This window comes from Myxocyprinus asiaticus, chromosome 4, assembly GCF_019703515.2.
Source record: "Myxocyprinus asiaticus isolate MX2 ecotype Aquarium Trade chromosome 4, UBuf_Myxa_2, whole genome shotgun sequence".
Classification (NCBI taxonomy): domain Eukaryota; kingdom Metazoa; phylum Chordata; class Actinopteri; order Cypriniformes; family Catostomidae; genus Myxocyprinus; species Myxocyprinus asiaticus.
Window position 1 is genome coordinate 11,667,988 of NC_059347.1, and position 16,373 is coordinate 11,684,360.

The 16,373-nt window shown below is 37.0% G+C and overlaps 1 protein-coding gene across 1 annotated transcript; it reads right to left on the reverse strand.

Moving 5' to 3' along the window:
• Positions 1–841: 841 nt before the first annotated feature.
• alad (aminolevulinate dehydratase) lies at positions 842–16,268 on the reverse strand. Its single transcript, XM_051686507.1, has 12 exons — positions 16,115–16,268; positions 10,637–10,759; positions 10,451–10,501; positions 9,244–9,340; positions 7,557–7,692; positions 6,702–6,785; positions 6,323–6,411; positions 6,183–6,238; positions 4,203–4,290; positions 3,419–3,505; positions 3,157–3,286; positions 842–1,391 (listed from the first exon to the last, which is right to left on the reverse strand). Exons 2-12 carry the CDS (start codon positions 10,753–10,755, stop codon positions 1,333–1,335), a joined length of 996 nt encoding a protein of 331 aa, XP_051542467.1. The 5' UTR covers positions 10,756–10,759; positions 16,115–16,268; the 3' UTR covers positions 842–1,332.
• Positions 16,269–16,373: the final 105 nt, after the last annotated feature.

The following is a 16,373-nucleotide window of genomic DNA, read 5'->3' on the forward strand; positions in this document are numbered from 1 at the left end:
TGCGCAGCTGTGTCGTTGGATGTGTAAGGTTGAATTCACCTCCTTCAGTTAGATAAAGTAAAAAATCAACTATGTTACTATGATTGATTATGAGGTAAGATTGACCCTCATTTTTTCTCTCTAACATTCCAAATATTTCTCTGTTTAATTATTAGAAACAGAATAATTACCCTGTTTAATACTCGAATTATTTTTACAATTATATTGAATGTGCAGGTATAGTGAGCATGTATAAAAAATAGCAAGCATTTAAAACATTTAACTTAATGGGCCAATTTGATCTATGTAGAAGAAAGCTGACACTGGCCATATCATTTTAGATGCAACCAGGAATGTGCAGCAAAGAAAATAAACCTGGTCTAAAATCCTAAAGGAATGTGTATATGATGTCATAGTTTAAACCAATCCTAAATAATCCTAATGATATCAAATAAGAATAGTTAGATTCTACTGCATATACTGAAATTCCTACAGGATTATTTATTTATTTATTTCATATAAATGTACTTGTATTGCATTATTAAAGTCATTTGAAATGTCATTTATGTCCTCTCAGGGCTTTCTTATCCGGCTGAAAGCATATCTTCATGTCTTACATCTTCAAAAAGAGTCACAAAAACAGGGTGACACAGCAACGGTTAGTAAAACATGGAAATTCAATTAAAAATAGTCCATAATGTTCTTCTCCTACAGGACAGCAAGTATGGTCAGTCACTGGGACACCTCTTCATTCTGTGTGGTGCCTCTTTAAGTAGTATTTTAATAATCCATTAGAACTGCACTGATAATAAAACGTCCCTTAAAATGTGAATGTCAAAGAAAAGCTAATAAACAAATAATGTTCATACCTGGCTTTAACTTTATTTTCATCTTTCTGGTTATATACAGAGACTTTTTTTAGATCAACTACAGCACACACTGTAAAGCTTAAAGGGAGATACAAAGAGAACATTCAGTGTATAACTAAATGCATTTGAGAACTAAACAGCTGTAATTATAAACCTGAGGTCCATTTTCAGTGCTACTGCATTCTGAGAGATTCATATTAAAAGAGAACAGATCCATGCTTACAAAAATTATGAAATCAATGCATAATAATAATAATAATAATAAAGAAAAACTAATTAACATTTGAATGAAACAAAAACAGCTTTTTGAATGCGTTTATAACATGATACATAAATCAGATAAAAATATATGGTGAGAGATTGTGATTTGTGTAGTAACATCTGCTGCTTAGTTTTATTTTAAGTCAGTTAAGTTCAGTTTCAGGAAAATTAGCATCAGTAGATTGCTTTGATCCGAGTTCATTCAAACAGGAGAACCAGCAGATTACTCCATTAACCATGTGAGTAATTGTGGAGCGTAGTACGTGATAATGATGTCAGCTCCTAAAAGAAAGAATGTAGTATGGAAATTACTTAAAGAACATTCAGTATCAGCTGTAACACACAATCCTTTGAAGCATTGACGAATGAACAGAATGCAAGTGAAAAACATCACTAGTGCTACACAAAAAACAACTGCAGCTATTCACCTTCTCAAGAATAGGTACTTGAAATTTAAGCCAAGTCAAACTAAATATTATATGAGCGTTTAATTTTTTTTATTCATTTTATATGAGGTTAACTCTGTTACCAAATTTGGATAATGTCTGAAGACAGTAAAAAAATAAAAAAATAAATAAAAAACGAATTTGTGCGATTCCTTTATTTCCTAGGATTACACATTAAACAAAAATAAATTACATATATAATGTTAATTATAAATAAAGTGTAAAAAACATTAAAATATTTAATAGTAAATCAGAATTCACTTTTTAAGGTTACAAAATAGCATAAATCATTCACTAGCTGTTTTGGGCCCAAATGTTGGTTTGTATCTATTTAAAAGAAAGACATTTATCAAAAGGAAATTTTTATTTTTTTATTATAAACAGGCTTGAATGGTTGAGCGTGACAAACGTGCAGTCAACACTACAACATGATCAAATTGGATAACTGTATTAACTAGCCTTAATGTCATGCTGTAGAATGGATCTAAATGATGTTACTTTCTGTGTGTCATTTTTTTTATTGCATTACGTCAGAAGACAGGAGACATTTAAACATCGTAAAACAACTACCAAGTTGAACACAAAAAGTGATTGTACCAAAAATAAAAAATAAATTGTGCAAAAACAATAATCAAAACTCAGGATAGGGTAATGAACGAAGACTTAACAGGATAGTTAACGTTTATTAAAAAAATAAACAGACTTAACGGGATAGTTAAAATAACTTAACGGAATAGTTCACCCAAAAAGGAAAATTCTCTCATCATGCCATCCCAGAAGTGTATGACTTTCTTTCTTCTGCTGAACACAAACAAAGATTTTTAGAAGAATATATCAACTTTGTAAGTCAAAGCTAAAAATAAACAAACAAAAAAACACAAAGGCAGCATAAAAGTAATCCATGTCTTCAGAAGTGATATGATAGGTGTGAGTGAGAAACAGATCAATATTTAAGTGATCCGTTTAAGTGATCTCACCCACACCCTATCATATCACTTCAGAAGACATGGATTAAACCTCTGGAGTCATGTGGATTAAGTTTATGCTGCCTTTATGTGCTTTTTGGAGCTTCAAAGTTTTGGTCACCATTCACTTGCCAACAGATGGACCAACAGAGCTGAAATATCCTTCTAAAAATCTTCATTTTTTTCTGCAGAAGAAAGTATGAGGGTGAATGAATGATGAGAAATTTTCATTTTTGGGTGAACTATCCCTTTAATTCAAATGTATTTTTACTACAATTAATTGAATGTCACTTCAACAGAGTATGTCAAAATTATGACACTTTTCTATGGATACCTCCACCATTTTAAGAGAGGGAGGTGCAGACATTTAATGATGTGTTAAAAATATATCAGCTACTTTTAATGCTATGGTAATTTTATGTTATTTAATAGTTTATCTAACATATCTAAAAGATCTCTCTCTAAAGAACATAAAAATTGTGCCATTATTGTTTTAAAAAGTAAACAGAACACCAGGTTTTACCCAATTCATAAAAAGTGCCACCTGCAAAAGGTCACTACAGAGAAAGATATACAATTATGGAGAACCTGGGCTCAAAAGATTCATATTATTTATCTTCCGTCTCTCCTCCTCACCTGCTCGCCGGAAGGCAGTCATTGCCTCCATAACTGCAGTGCGCAGGTCAAACGCTCCGGCAGCAGCTCCATGCCACAGCATGGCAAACTCACCAGACACATTGTATACTGCCAGCGGATGAGTGGGGTGCTGATGAAAGAACGAGAAACATAAGCTGTGAAGACTACCAGGAGCCACTGACTTGGTTAATGAATCTCATAAGTACAAGGTGGTATAAATATACTTAATCAATATATCATACACTCACTAAATAATTATTACCTTATTCTTGACCTCCCTAACAATATCAAGGTAAGGTAATCCAGGTTTCACCATCAGCATGTCAGCACCTTCTTTCACATCCCGCTCCTACCAGCATTAAAAACATACTTTAATTTAATACTTCATTACAAGTGTCCCATAGATTACAAAACACCTTCAGATCTCCATAAAACACTTAAAGTAACAAAAGATGTTAAAATGTTTAAAAGAATAGTTGACCCAAAAATGAAAAATCTCTCATTATTTACTCACCCCCATGCCATCCCAGATGTGTGTGACTTTGTTTTGTTTGTCTGCAGAACACGAAGATTTTTTGAAGAATTTCTCAACTGGTGACCAAAACTTTGAAGCTCAAAAAAAGCACATAAAGGCAGCATAAAAGTAATCCATACAACTCCAGTGGTTAAATCAATGTCTTCAGAAGCGATATGACAGGTATGGGTGTGAAACAGATCAATCCTTTTTACTATAAATCTCCACTTTCACTTTATTCTTCTTTTCCCTATTATATCACTTCTGAAGACATGGATTTTACCACTGGAGTCGTATGGATTACTTTTATGCTGCCTTTATGTGCTTTTTGGAGCTTCAAAGTTTTGGTCACCATTCACTTGCATTGTGAGGACCTACAGAGCTGAAATATTCTTCTAAAAATCTTAATTTGTGGTCTGCAGAAGAAAGTAAGACATACACATCTGGGATGACATGAGAGTGAGTATATGATGAGAGAATTTTTTTTTTTTTTTGAGTGAACTATATCCCCTTTACAGTGATTGTCTCTTACACAGGCTCGCAGTGCCAGTCCTCTGGCACCAGGGGGCAGCTGATAGCATCGTCTGTCTCCAAAAGCAGGTTTAGACTGGGCAGCATCCCTTCAAATTAAAAAATAATTGAATCTCATGTATATTGCCACAAAAATAGTGAGAAAAAAAGCTGTTTAAAATCTACCAGACAGCTACAATATGTGCTTTTAGAGAGAAACTTAATCACTGGATTTGCCAAAGTTTGCCAGGTCATTACAGTGAATCTTTCAGCTAAGATATCCTTCAAAAATGGTTCTGTCTTTCTTATTAGAAAGTAAAGTAGATATTCATGATCAGAATTGTATATTGCACTTGTGTGAAATAATCAGAACTTATTACTTTTAAATGAATGTGTTGTGTGTAATCTAATTGCAAAGTAATAAGTTGCTATATTCTAACTACCTTTTTTCTCAAAAACTAGTGTGGCACATTATATTTTAAATTATTGTAATCAAATTACAGTTACTGACTTTCAATTAAGTTAATTACTGTCAAGTACATTACTTGGGTTACATTTTTATTTCTAAAATAATATAATTTATGTTGACTGCATTCAAAACATTAATTAAGTTCATGTGTATGTTTCATTGACAGTGTGTGTCCCCTCACGAGTCATTGTAAGGGAGAAATTAATAGTGCTGATTGTATGACTTATGTGCGGCAATGAACTATAGTAGGAAATATAAGTTGCGTCCCAATCCACCGGGTCCCTATGTAGTGTTCACTGCTCCCTACTCACTGAGCACGGGATATCTGTTGAAGTCCACTTCACTTGACAAAATTAGTTCATTTGGAATACCCTGCAACGTCATCAAACACACACAATGCCCGAGTCGCGCTGATCACGGGGTTCAAGTAAGATGACCAAAATACTTGTGTAAATACATAGAAATGTACAAGAAATAACCTACATATATATATATATATATATTCACATTTATATAATACATTCACATGTACACTTATAAAAATGTATCAGACACAGCACAAAGAATGAAACAGAGCGCAGGTTTCTCGTCATGCGTTTTTGAAAATTTTAAGTTCTTTTTAACTTGACACGGTGTTTCAACAGTGCCGGTCCTGCACGAAACGCTGAAGAAACAGCGAGACATGGCGAAGATATTCATCCAGCATGTGGTTGCATAGGAAAACAGAACAGACGTGCGCAAATACACGTTTGGTGTGAACGGCCCCTAACTCGTCCGGTCGTGCGTGTCTGTGAGTGAGATCGCGTGCGTGAAACAAGTTCGGTAGGCCGTTTTTCTTTTTTTTTTTTATTAATTACAAACCCGAACCCGAAGTCCTACTTGAAAAACTGACCCGAACCCGGCCCGAAACCCGTCGGGTTCTCTGGTCCCGTCGGGCCCGGGTCGGGTTGCAGACTTCTAATCCTCAGATGGATGGCTTGGTCGAACGGTCTAACCCTTAAAAATATGATTCAAAAGTTTGTGGAATAAATGGCTCGAACCCCTATTATTTGCAGTACGAGAGGTCCCAAAAGCCTCCACGGGTTTCTCCCCGTTTTAATTATTATATGGGTGCAGACCTCAGGGTGTTCTAGATGTCCTGGGGGAAAATTGGGAGGAGGGACCTTCATAAAGTAAAAATGAAATCCAGTACGTTCTTGACCTGAGAGCATAACTCCACACATTGGGGCCAACGTCAGTCCCAATGAGACGTGAGCCTCAGAGGAGGAGAGAAACCCAGACCTGTGTGTGTCTGTTTATTTTGTTTTTGGAAAAATCGCTGAAAAGCGAGAATCTAAAATAAATATCCGCTGTGACAGTTTTTGTTACGCTGTCTCCCGCTTCCTCATTCCTGAGCTATCAGGGAAGTGTTACACAATGTTTGGTCGATTTACATGTCATTCAGACAGTCTCTGTAGAATTGGGCACTTCTAGACCAGAATAAGCTGCACCAGACTTTATGCCTTTGTAAGTATAAAAATAATTGTACAATACCTGAATGGCCCATAGTAGCAGGAGGCAAATTTAGCACTGTAGCTCAGTACTGACACCTAAAACAAGAGGGATTAAGTCAGTATCTACCACATTCTCTGTATACTTTACTGTCTGCACCCAGAAGTGAGAATTCTCTTGACCTTATTGCCAAGATCATTGGATATGAGTGCTTGCTTAATGGCTGCAATCCGTCCATCCATCATATCTGAAGGAGCAATGATGTGACAGCCTGGGGAGAAAGAATCATCAAGTGTGAGAAAGAAAAATACTGCAGACCTGCTATTAAAAAAGGCACAATCATTTGAGGTGTATTCCAAAAATCAATAAACAAATAGGCTTTTTATAAAAATGAGACTATAAGAATACGAAGCTTCTTTTTAGGACCACTACGATTTTTGCACTGTGGCATTATATTCATGAAAATTAAGCACTTTACAATTCTCATTTTGGGGTGAAATATGACACAAAAATATTTTGTTAGGGTTGTCAGATTCATTTGTATGTAATTTATTGACTAACCTGCTTGAGCATAGGCCAGAGCTACTTCAGCCAACCTCATACAGCTTGCAGCGTTATCCAAGGTGCCATCTTCACGCAGGATTCCTGACACAGAGAGAGTCACAAATCACATACCGTGACAGCATTATTTTAAAGGAAGAGCCGAATAAAAAAATAGCACGTACTATTACAAAGTATGAATAAAAGACAACACTCCAGGTGTCTAGGGAAGCAGTGGCAAAAAAAAAAAAAAAGAACGTTTTTGTTTGATTCGCTGACTAATATGACAGTGGTCTTGGAATTTATACTGACACCTATGTGTGGTTGTGGGTACAGCAGGTCATGTGATCTCAACATGGCAGCCACCATGAAGGGAGGACCACCCTAATGTAGAATAAAACAACTTTTTCTAGGCAACTGATGTTAGTCTTCATCATCATGTGAGTGTACACTATTTAAACATTTTCTGTCAAAGTACTATTGTTTTAGTTAGGGATAAAATGCTTTAAGGAGAAACAATATATTTGTGCTCCTTTAAATAATGCATGAAAACAAAAATACAACTAGACTTACAATTTCAGCTAAAAGTTTGCACATGTGAAACTCACAACACAACAATGCTAGAGTGTTCTGTGTTCTTTCCCGGGCATTGCTATGCGGTCACTAAGGTGTTCTTTAAGCGTGCTGCTATGTGGTTGCTTACTGGCCCAAGTCAAAAGAGTTCATCCCCAAGTCTGTATGATATTCTGACTCCGAGATATGGCTTTAGTCCCTCTTTCAATGTAAGTCTATGGCACTTTTCATGCTAGTTTTATTATCCACTTGGCGAAAAGTCTGAGTCATTTGCGGTTCTTGCTAAGATACATTTAAACTAACCGCAGTGGCCATGAGAGGTATAAGGGCAAAGGCAGACATCACAGGCCAGCACTAGATCAGGGAACGACTTTCTGAGTTTCTGCACAGCCAGCACTGCGGGAGTATCGTCTGTGTCCGCCCCAGAGCCTCTCTCATCCTGGGACAAGAAAAGAGAAGGAATCAATATTTAATCAACCTCAGTGGAGTCCAAAAGTCTGAGACCACTAATGAAAATATTTGTATATTGCTTTTTTTCCTGATTGAATGGAAAAACATTCTTTTCTCTTATTTCAACTTGTATAATACAATTTTCATTTTGAATGAAAAGTTGAATTAAGCAATTGACATGAACTTCAGAATTTCAAGCCTGATGATCCATTTTATCCAGCATGATCTGAAAATGTTCCAAACTGTGTGCTTTAAAGGAATATTCCAGTTTCAATACAAGTTAAGCTCAATCGACAGCATTTGTGGCATAATATTGATTACCACAAAAATGAATTTTGACTCGTCCCTCCTTTTTTGTTGTTGATTTTTCCCCTTTTTCTCCCAATTTGGAATGCCCAATTCCCAATGCGCTTTTAAGTCCTCATGGTCGCGTAGTGATTCGCCTCGGTCCGGGTGGCGGAGGACGAATCCCAGTTGCCTCCGCGTCTGAGATCGTCAACCCTCTCATCTTATCATGTGGCTTGTTAAGCGCGTTGCCACGGAGACATAGCACGTGTGGAGGCTTCACGCCATCCACCGCGGCAGCCATGCTCAGCTCACCACGCACCCCACTGAGAACGAACCACATTATAGCGACCATGAGGAGGTTACCCCATGTGACTCTACCCTCCCTAGCAACCGGGCCAATTTGGTTGTTTAGGAGACCTGGCTGGAGTCACTCAGCACGCCCTGGGATTCGAACTAGCGAACTCCAGGGGTGATAGCCAGCGTGTTTACCACTGAGCTACCCAGGCCCCCCCTCGTCCCTCCTTTTCTTTAAAAAAGGGGCACTTACAATGGAAGTGAATGGGGCCAATTTTTGAATGTTAAAATACTCACTTATAAACAATATGTGTGTTAACATGATTTTAGTGTGATAAAATCACATATTAACCTTTTTTGTGTAGAGTTATAGCCAGTTTTATAACTATGTTGCCATGACTATGTAATTTAAACAATCCCTAAAAATATTGATTTAAACAACTTTACACCTCAAATAATACATGAGTTTTAACAGAAGAATGAATGTAAGTGCTTTTATAAAATTATAAGATGGACGTTTCTGCCTTTAAATCTTCAAAACATTGGCCCCATTCACATCCATTATAAGAGCCTCACTGCAACCTCCATTTTTGCTGCTTTTTTTTTTTTCTTTTTCTTTTTTTTTTTTAAAAAGGACAGACGAGTTGAAATACAGATTGAGCATAACTTGTATTGAACCCGGAATATTCCTTTAATGGAAGCAAGCAAATCTGACCATTTGTACATATGCGTTCACATAATCAATGTCAGACATTCGCTTATTTGATTAGTGACCTAAAAATAGTGCAGAATCTTAAATATTTATAATCTTAAATGTATTTAAAGTTTTATATATTTTTATTTTGTCAAAATCTTTAAATAATACTTTTTTTTTTAACCCAGATTTTCAATGTTGTCTCAGACTTTCAGACTTACTTAAATTATAGATAGCAGTCACAGTTAGACTGAAACTTCCCACCTTAGCAACTTTAGCAGGAACTCCAAAAATCAGCACACACTTCAGGCCTTTTTCTACTAGGGGACGAAGTACACCTTCTAGCTTATTAACACCATATCTAAAATCAACACAATTAACATCATAGGTCATTACATGACTAACAATTTATTGTTTAAATGAAGCACAAGGCTATGTACGGAAAAGCATACTACCATCCAACTATTTTAGCAGTATGCAGTACGTATACTGTGCACATTTTCTGCATGCATGGAACATAGCCCAAGTTACAGAACAAAACAAAAAGTTTTACAAGTAACCAGAGCTCACTTTGACTAATGTGACATTTTTCTGTCTCAAGGGGACTGAAGCACCCTGTGACAGAATAAACGGACCCTTGGCTTATCTTTGTGCTTTGTGTTCTACCTCCAGCTCCACCCAGCCTGTGGCTTATCTCAGACCTCCACCCTCGCCGAGACATTCAATGCAAACTCCATCTTTCTTATATTGACCATTTACACATTTGAAAAATATTGCTTTCTTGACCAAAGCCAATCTTAATCAAGTAGTTGCAAGATCAACCAATCAACCCTGTTACCAAGGATATTTTAAGAAAATAAAACAAAAAAATATTTTTATTTACATTTTTCGCAAGAAATGTTTATCAAAAACTGCAAACTAACATTGGGTGTTCAGCTAGCTAGCTCCTACTGAATGGTAGCATAGCTTACACTGAAAACTATTACTAGAGCCTTTAACCTCATCAATATATATTTTTATTTATTTATTTAAATAATTCATGAGTGAAAGCAACGAAATCATTCAAAACAGGCTGTATTCAGATATTATGCCCTAAATCTTAGTAACATGGTTGCATACATTGTGAAATAATGTAACATTTAACATTTAGTCTGACATTCCTCCATTCACTGATACTTTTTAGAGTTTCAAGCCTTATTTTGTACCCTTTTCGCACAAAGTTTGAACATGATCATAATAGTCTAGGCTCATCTTAAACTCCTTTAGTAATCCAGTGGATTCCTTTATCCAGGGGCATTTCAGTGGTACGTTATCATGGTAACAGATTAAAGAAGTTGTATAGTGTAGACTCAATGGACACAAAACAGGAAGTAATACAGTAAACCGCATTTGTAAAATGTATAATACTGTATGTCACTTTTACAAAAATAAAAATCAAGTGAATGTGTTCAACACTAGTAAAGGATAATACCTTGCTTGACCAGGTAGACTTGCAATCGGTTCCACTGCATCAGGACTGTCACTAGAAAGACAGTAATATAAATATTAACAACTCCACACACACACACACTTAATTATTGATTCTAAAAATTAATAAAATGTTATTCTGTGAACATATACACCCATTATGAAATATACTGCAGAGAGAAGACATTACGTAATGAAGATGGGATAAATGAGGTTATCTGGTGTGAGGTCTGAAGCACAGGTCTGCCAGTATCTGAGAGTGGGGTGGAAGTATCCGCTGTGAAGAATAGAGTCTGCTGGCTGTGACATTGTCCTTTACATACAAATGGAAGACAGAAACTTACCGGCACATTCTACATTCATGTGTGAAGCAAATGTAAATTATTAAAATATATATATATACACACACACACACACACACACACACACACACACACACACACTGGCGGCCAAAGGTTTGGAATAATGTACAGATTTTGCTCTTATGGAAAGAAATTGGTACTTTTATTCACCAAAGTGGTATTCAACTGATCACAATGTATAGTCAGGACATTAATAACGTGAAAAATTACTATTACAATTTGAAAAAATGTTCAGAACTTCTTAAACTACTTCAAAGAGTTCTCATCAAAAAATCCTCCACGTGCAGCAATGACAGCTTTGCAGATCCTTGTCATTTTAGCTGTCAGTTTGTCCAGATACTCAGGTGACATTTCACCCCACACTTCCTGTAGCACTTGCCATAGATGTGGCTGTCTTGTCGGGCGCTTCTCACGCACCTTACAGTCTAGCTGATCCCACAAAAGCTCAATGGGGTTAAGATCCATAACACTCTTTTCCAATTATCTGTTGTCCAATGTCTGTGTTTCTTTGCCCACTCGAACCTTTACTTTTTGTTTTTCTGTTTCAAAAGTGGCTTTTTCTTTGCAATTCTTCCCATAAGGCCTGCACCCCTGAGTCTTCTCTTTACTGTTGTACATGAAACTGGTGTTGAGCGGGTAGAATTCAATGAAGCTGTCAGCAGAGGACATGTGAGGCGTCTATTTCTCAAACTAGAGACTCTGATGTACTTATCCTCTTGTTTATTGTACATCTGACCTTCCACATCTCTTTCTGTCCTTGTTAGAGCCAGTTGTCCTTTGTCTTTGAAGACTGTAGTGTACACCTTTGTGTGAAATCTTCATAGCCTTCATTCCTTAAAACAATGATTGACTGACGAGTTTCTAGAGAAAGTTGTTTCTTTTTTGCCATTTTTGACCTAATATTGACCTTACGACATACCAGTCTATTGCATACTGTGGCAACTCAAAAACAAACACAAAGACAATGTTAAGCTTCATTTAATGAACCAAATAGCTTTCAGCAGTGTTTGATATAATGGCAAGTGATTTTATAGTACCAAATTAGCAATTTATCATGATTATTCAAGGATAAGGTGTTGGAGTGATGGCTGCTGGAAATGGGGCCTGTCTAAATTTGATCAAAAATGACTTTTTTCAAATAGTGTTAGTGCTGTTTGTTACATCAGTAATGTCCTGACTATACTTTGATCAGTTGAATGCCATTTCCTTCTGAAACAGCTAAATCTGTACATTATCCCAAACATTTGGACACCAGTGTATATATATATTTTTTTTCTTTTTTCCTGTTTTTTTTATAAAAACATCTAAACATCCTTAAAACAAGATTTCAAGTTTAAAGTTTGAGAAGCAAAATTGTATAAGGTATTAAGACTTGCCTGAGAGAAAGTATTTTGAATGTAAGTGTAGTTTGCATTGCTTCATTGACAGATTTTTCTACTTGTTTGAAGCACAAACCTCACTAAATGTATATTAATTTATTTCTTATTTTTTAACAGACACTTTTTAGCAGTGTAGATATAGAAAATACCAAAACAACCAATAATCAAGCACTTCTAACACTTTCTAATAGTTTTTGCAAACTCTTCAAAGAGACCCATATAGTCACCTGATTAACTGTAGTAAACAATAATGAATAATGTTGCAAGTATTTAATTATTATAAAATACAATTATTTAAAAGGTAATATATATATATACAGGTGCATCTCAATAAATTAGAATGTCGTGGAAAAGTTCATTTATTTCAGTAATTCAACTCAAATTGTGAAACTCATGTATTAAATAAATTCAATGCACACAGACTGAAGTAGTTTAAGTCTTTGGTTCTTTTAATTGTGATGATTTTGGCTCACATTTAACAAAAACCCACCAATTCACTATCTCAAAAAATTAGAATACATCATAAGACCAATAAAAAAAACATTTTTAGTGAATTGTTGGCCTTCTGGAAAGTATGTTCATTTACTGTATATGTACTCAATACTTGGTAGGGGCTCCTTTTGCTTTAATTACTGCCTCAATTCGGCGTGGCATGGAGGTGATCAGTTTGTGGCACTGCTGAGGTGGTATGGAAGCCCAGGTTTCTTTGACAGTGGCCTTCAGCTCATCTGCATTTTTTGGTCTCTTGTTTCTCATTTTCCTCTTGACAATACCCCATAGATTCTCTGTGGGGTTCAGGTCTGGTGAGTTTGCTGGCCAGTCAAGCACACCAACACCATGGTCATTTAACCAACTTTTGGTGCTTTTGGCAGTGTGGGCAGGTGCCAAATCCTGCTGGAAAATGAAATCAGCATCTTTAAAAAGCTAGCCAGCAGAAGGAAGCATGAAGTGCTCCAATTTCTTGGTAAACGGGTGCAGTGACTTTGGTTTTCAAAAAACATAATGGACCAATACCAGCAGATGACATTGCACCCCAAATCATCACAGACTGTGGAAACTTAACACTGGACTTCAAGCAACTTGGGCTATGAGCTTCTCCACCCTTCCTCCAGACTCTAGGACCTTGGTTTCCAAATGAAATACAAAACTTGCTCTCATCTGAAAAGAGGACTTTGGACCACTGGGCAACAGTCCAGTTCTTCTTCTCCTTAGCCCAGGTAAGACGCCTCTGACGTTGTCTGTGGTTCAGGAGTGGCTTAACAAGAGGAATACGACAACTGTAGCCAAATTCCTTGACACGTCTGTGTGTGGTGGCTCTTGATGCCTTGACCCCAGCCTCAGTCCATTCCTTGTGAAGTTCACCCAAATTCTTGAATCGATTTTGCTTGACAATCCTCATAAGGCTGCGGTTCTCTCGGTTGGTTGTGCATCTTTTTCTTCCACACTTTTTCCTTCCACTCAACTTTCTGTTAACATGCTTGGATACAGCACTCTGTGAACAGCCAGCTTCTTTGGCAATGAATGTTTGTGGCTTACCCTCCTTGTGAAGGGTGTCAATGATTGTCTTCTGGACAACTGTCAGATCAGCAGTCTTCCCCATGATTGTGTAGCCTAGTGAACCAAACTGAGAGACCATTTTGAAGGCTCAGGAAACCTTTGCAGGTGTTTTGAGTTGATTAGCTGATTGGCATGTCACCATATTCTAATTTGTTGAGATAGTGAATTGGTGGGTTTTTGTTAAATGTGAGCCAAAATCATCACAATTAAAAGAACCAAAGACTTAAACTACTTCAGTCTGTGTGCACTGAATTTATTTAATACACGAGTTTCACAATTTGAGTTGAATTACTGAAAAAAATGAACTTTTCCACAACATTCTAATTTATTGAGATGCACCTGTATATATATATATATATATATATATATATATATATATATATATATATATACACACACACTATATTGCCAAAGTATTCGCTCATCTGCCTTTAGACACATATGAACTTAAGTGACATCCCATTCTTAATCCATAGGGTTTAATATGACGTCGGCCCACCCTTTGCAGCTATAACAGCTTCAACTCTTCTGGGAAGGCTTTCCACAAGGTTTAGGAGTGTGTTTATGGGAATTTTTGACCATTCTTCCAGAAGCGCATTTGTGAGGTCAGACTGGCTCGCAGTCTTCGCTCCAATTCATCCCAAAGGTGCTCTATCGGGTTGAGGTCAGGACTCTGTGCAGGTCAGTCAAGTTCTTCCACACCAAACTCGCTCATCCATGTCTTTATGGACCTTGCTTTGTGCACTGGTGCGCAGTCATGTTGGAACAGGAAGGGGCCATCCCCAAACTGTTCCCACAAAGTTGGGAGCATGGAATTGTCCAAAATCTCTTGGTATGCTGAAGCATTCAGAGTTCCTTTCACTGGAACTAAGGGGCCAAGCCCAGCTCCTGAAAAACAACCCCACACCATAATCCCCCCTCCACCAAACTTCACAGATGGCACAATGCAGTCAGACAAGTACCGTTCTCCTGGCAACTGCCAAACCCAGACTCGTCCATCAGATTGCCAGATGGAGAAGCGTGATTCGTCACTCCAGAGAACGCATCTCCACTGCTCTAGAGTCCAGTGGCGGCGTGCTTTACACCACTGCATCCGATGCTTTGCATTGCACTTGGTGATGTATGGCTTGGATGCTTCATTCCATGAAGCTCTCTACGCACTGTTCTTGAGCTAATCTGAAGGCCACATGAACTTTGGAGGTCTGTAGCGATTGACTCTGCAGAAAGTTGGCGACCTTTGCGCACTATGCGCCTCAGCATCCGCTGACCCCGCTCTGTCATTTTACGTGGCCTACCACTTCGTGGCTGAGTTGCTGTCATTCCCAATCGCTTCCACTTTGTTATAATACCACTGACAGTTGACTGTGGAATATTTAGTAGCGAGGAAATTTCACGACTGGACTTGTTGCACAGGTGGCATCCTATCACAGTACCACCCTGGAATTCACTGAGCTCCTGAGTGCGGCCCATTCTTTCACAAATGTTTGTAGAAACAGTCTGCATGCCTAGGTGCTTCATTTTATACACCTGTGGCCATGGAAGTGACTGGAACACCTGAATTCAATTATTTGGATGGGTGAGCGAATACTTTTGGCAATATAGTGTATATATATATATATTTTATCTTTCATATTTAATTCAGTTGAATTAAAAGACTGATTAAGAAATGTCTGGAGCAGTTGGGAACAAGTGGCTGAATAGTTCAATAAAGTAAACCTTCTGAATGAGTAGCCACATTCCTGCCATACAACAGGAGCATGCATGCAGAAATACTCTCTTTGCAGACAAGACGCATTTATTCACCTGCTGAACTGTTTGAAATATATCTGAAACATATCTGTCATTAACATATTCAATAAATCGATAGTGTGTCTCTTTTGTCTTTTGAAAATAAAACTGATATAAGACTATATTAAATCAAAATCTGTATAAAATTAAAAATTAAATAAAAAAAAGTACCAAGAAATACCATGATTTTTTTTAAATGTACCATGGTAAACATAGTTGTACTTATAGTTCCATGTAACATTTACAATCGAATATATCATGCATATTGACATTAAGTTAATAAATATCTAATTTTATCCATAAATGATGATATTAATGACAATAACTTTGGAAAGTAATTACACATCTTTTTACGAGAGGTTTACATAATTATTATGAGAACTAGAAAAAAGGCTAAACTAGAACTCTTATATTACACACTAGGTCTAAAATCTTGGAAGGTTTTGACATGTACACTTCTCTGAACTGGTAGTTTTAAGCTTCACAATCAATGATAAAACTGCACACTGTAAATGTATTTTTAATGCAGTCTTATGTAAATGATAGAGAGCATGTGAAAGGGCAAAACTGACAAACACTTACTTCGTGTTTTGTGACAGCCGATGCGAAGAATTGACGGAGATCTGGCAAACTGAAGTGTATCTCCTTGGACCTCTTGATCTTCATGTGCACTCACCGAGCGTCACATGCTGTCGGCTATAAACAACTGTCTATGTGTGACAAGCTTGTTTTCCTCCAGCAGGCGCTTGACGGCTCGTAAAGCCGAATCTCCATTGAGCTGCATTCAAATCTCAGGACATTTTTTAACTTAATAAAGACAGTTTTGCTCTAACAAGTATAA

What these genes read in the sequence shown, in the direction of transcription:
- alad (XM_051686507.1), bottom strand. Translation starts at nt 10,755, where the DNA reads ATGTCACAGCCAGCAGACTCTATTCTTCACAGCGGATACTTCCACCCC. An exon ending in TTCCTGCTAAAGTTGCTAAG is followed by an intron (nt 7,693 to 9,243) that starts GTGGGAAGTTTC and finishes TTCTTGTCCCAG; the next exon opens with GATGAGAGAGGCTCTGGGGC. An exon ending in TACCTCTCATGGCCACTGCG is followed by an intron (nt 6,786 to 7,556) that starts GTTAGTTTAAAT and finishes TCTCTGTGTCAG; the next exon opens with GAATCCTGCGTGAAGATGGC.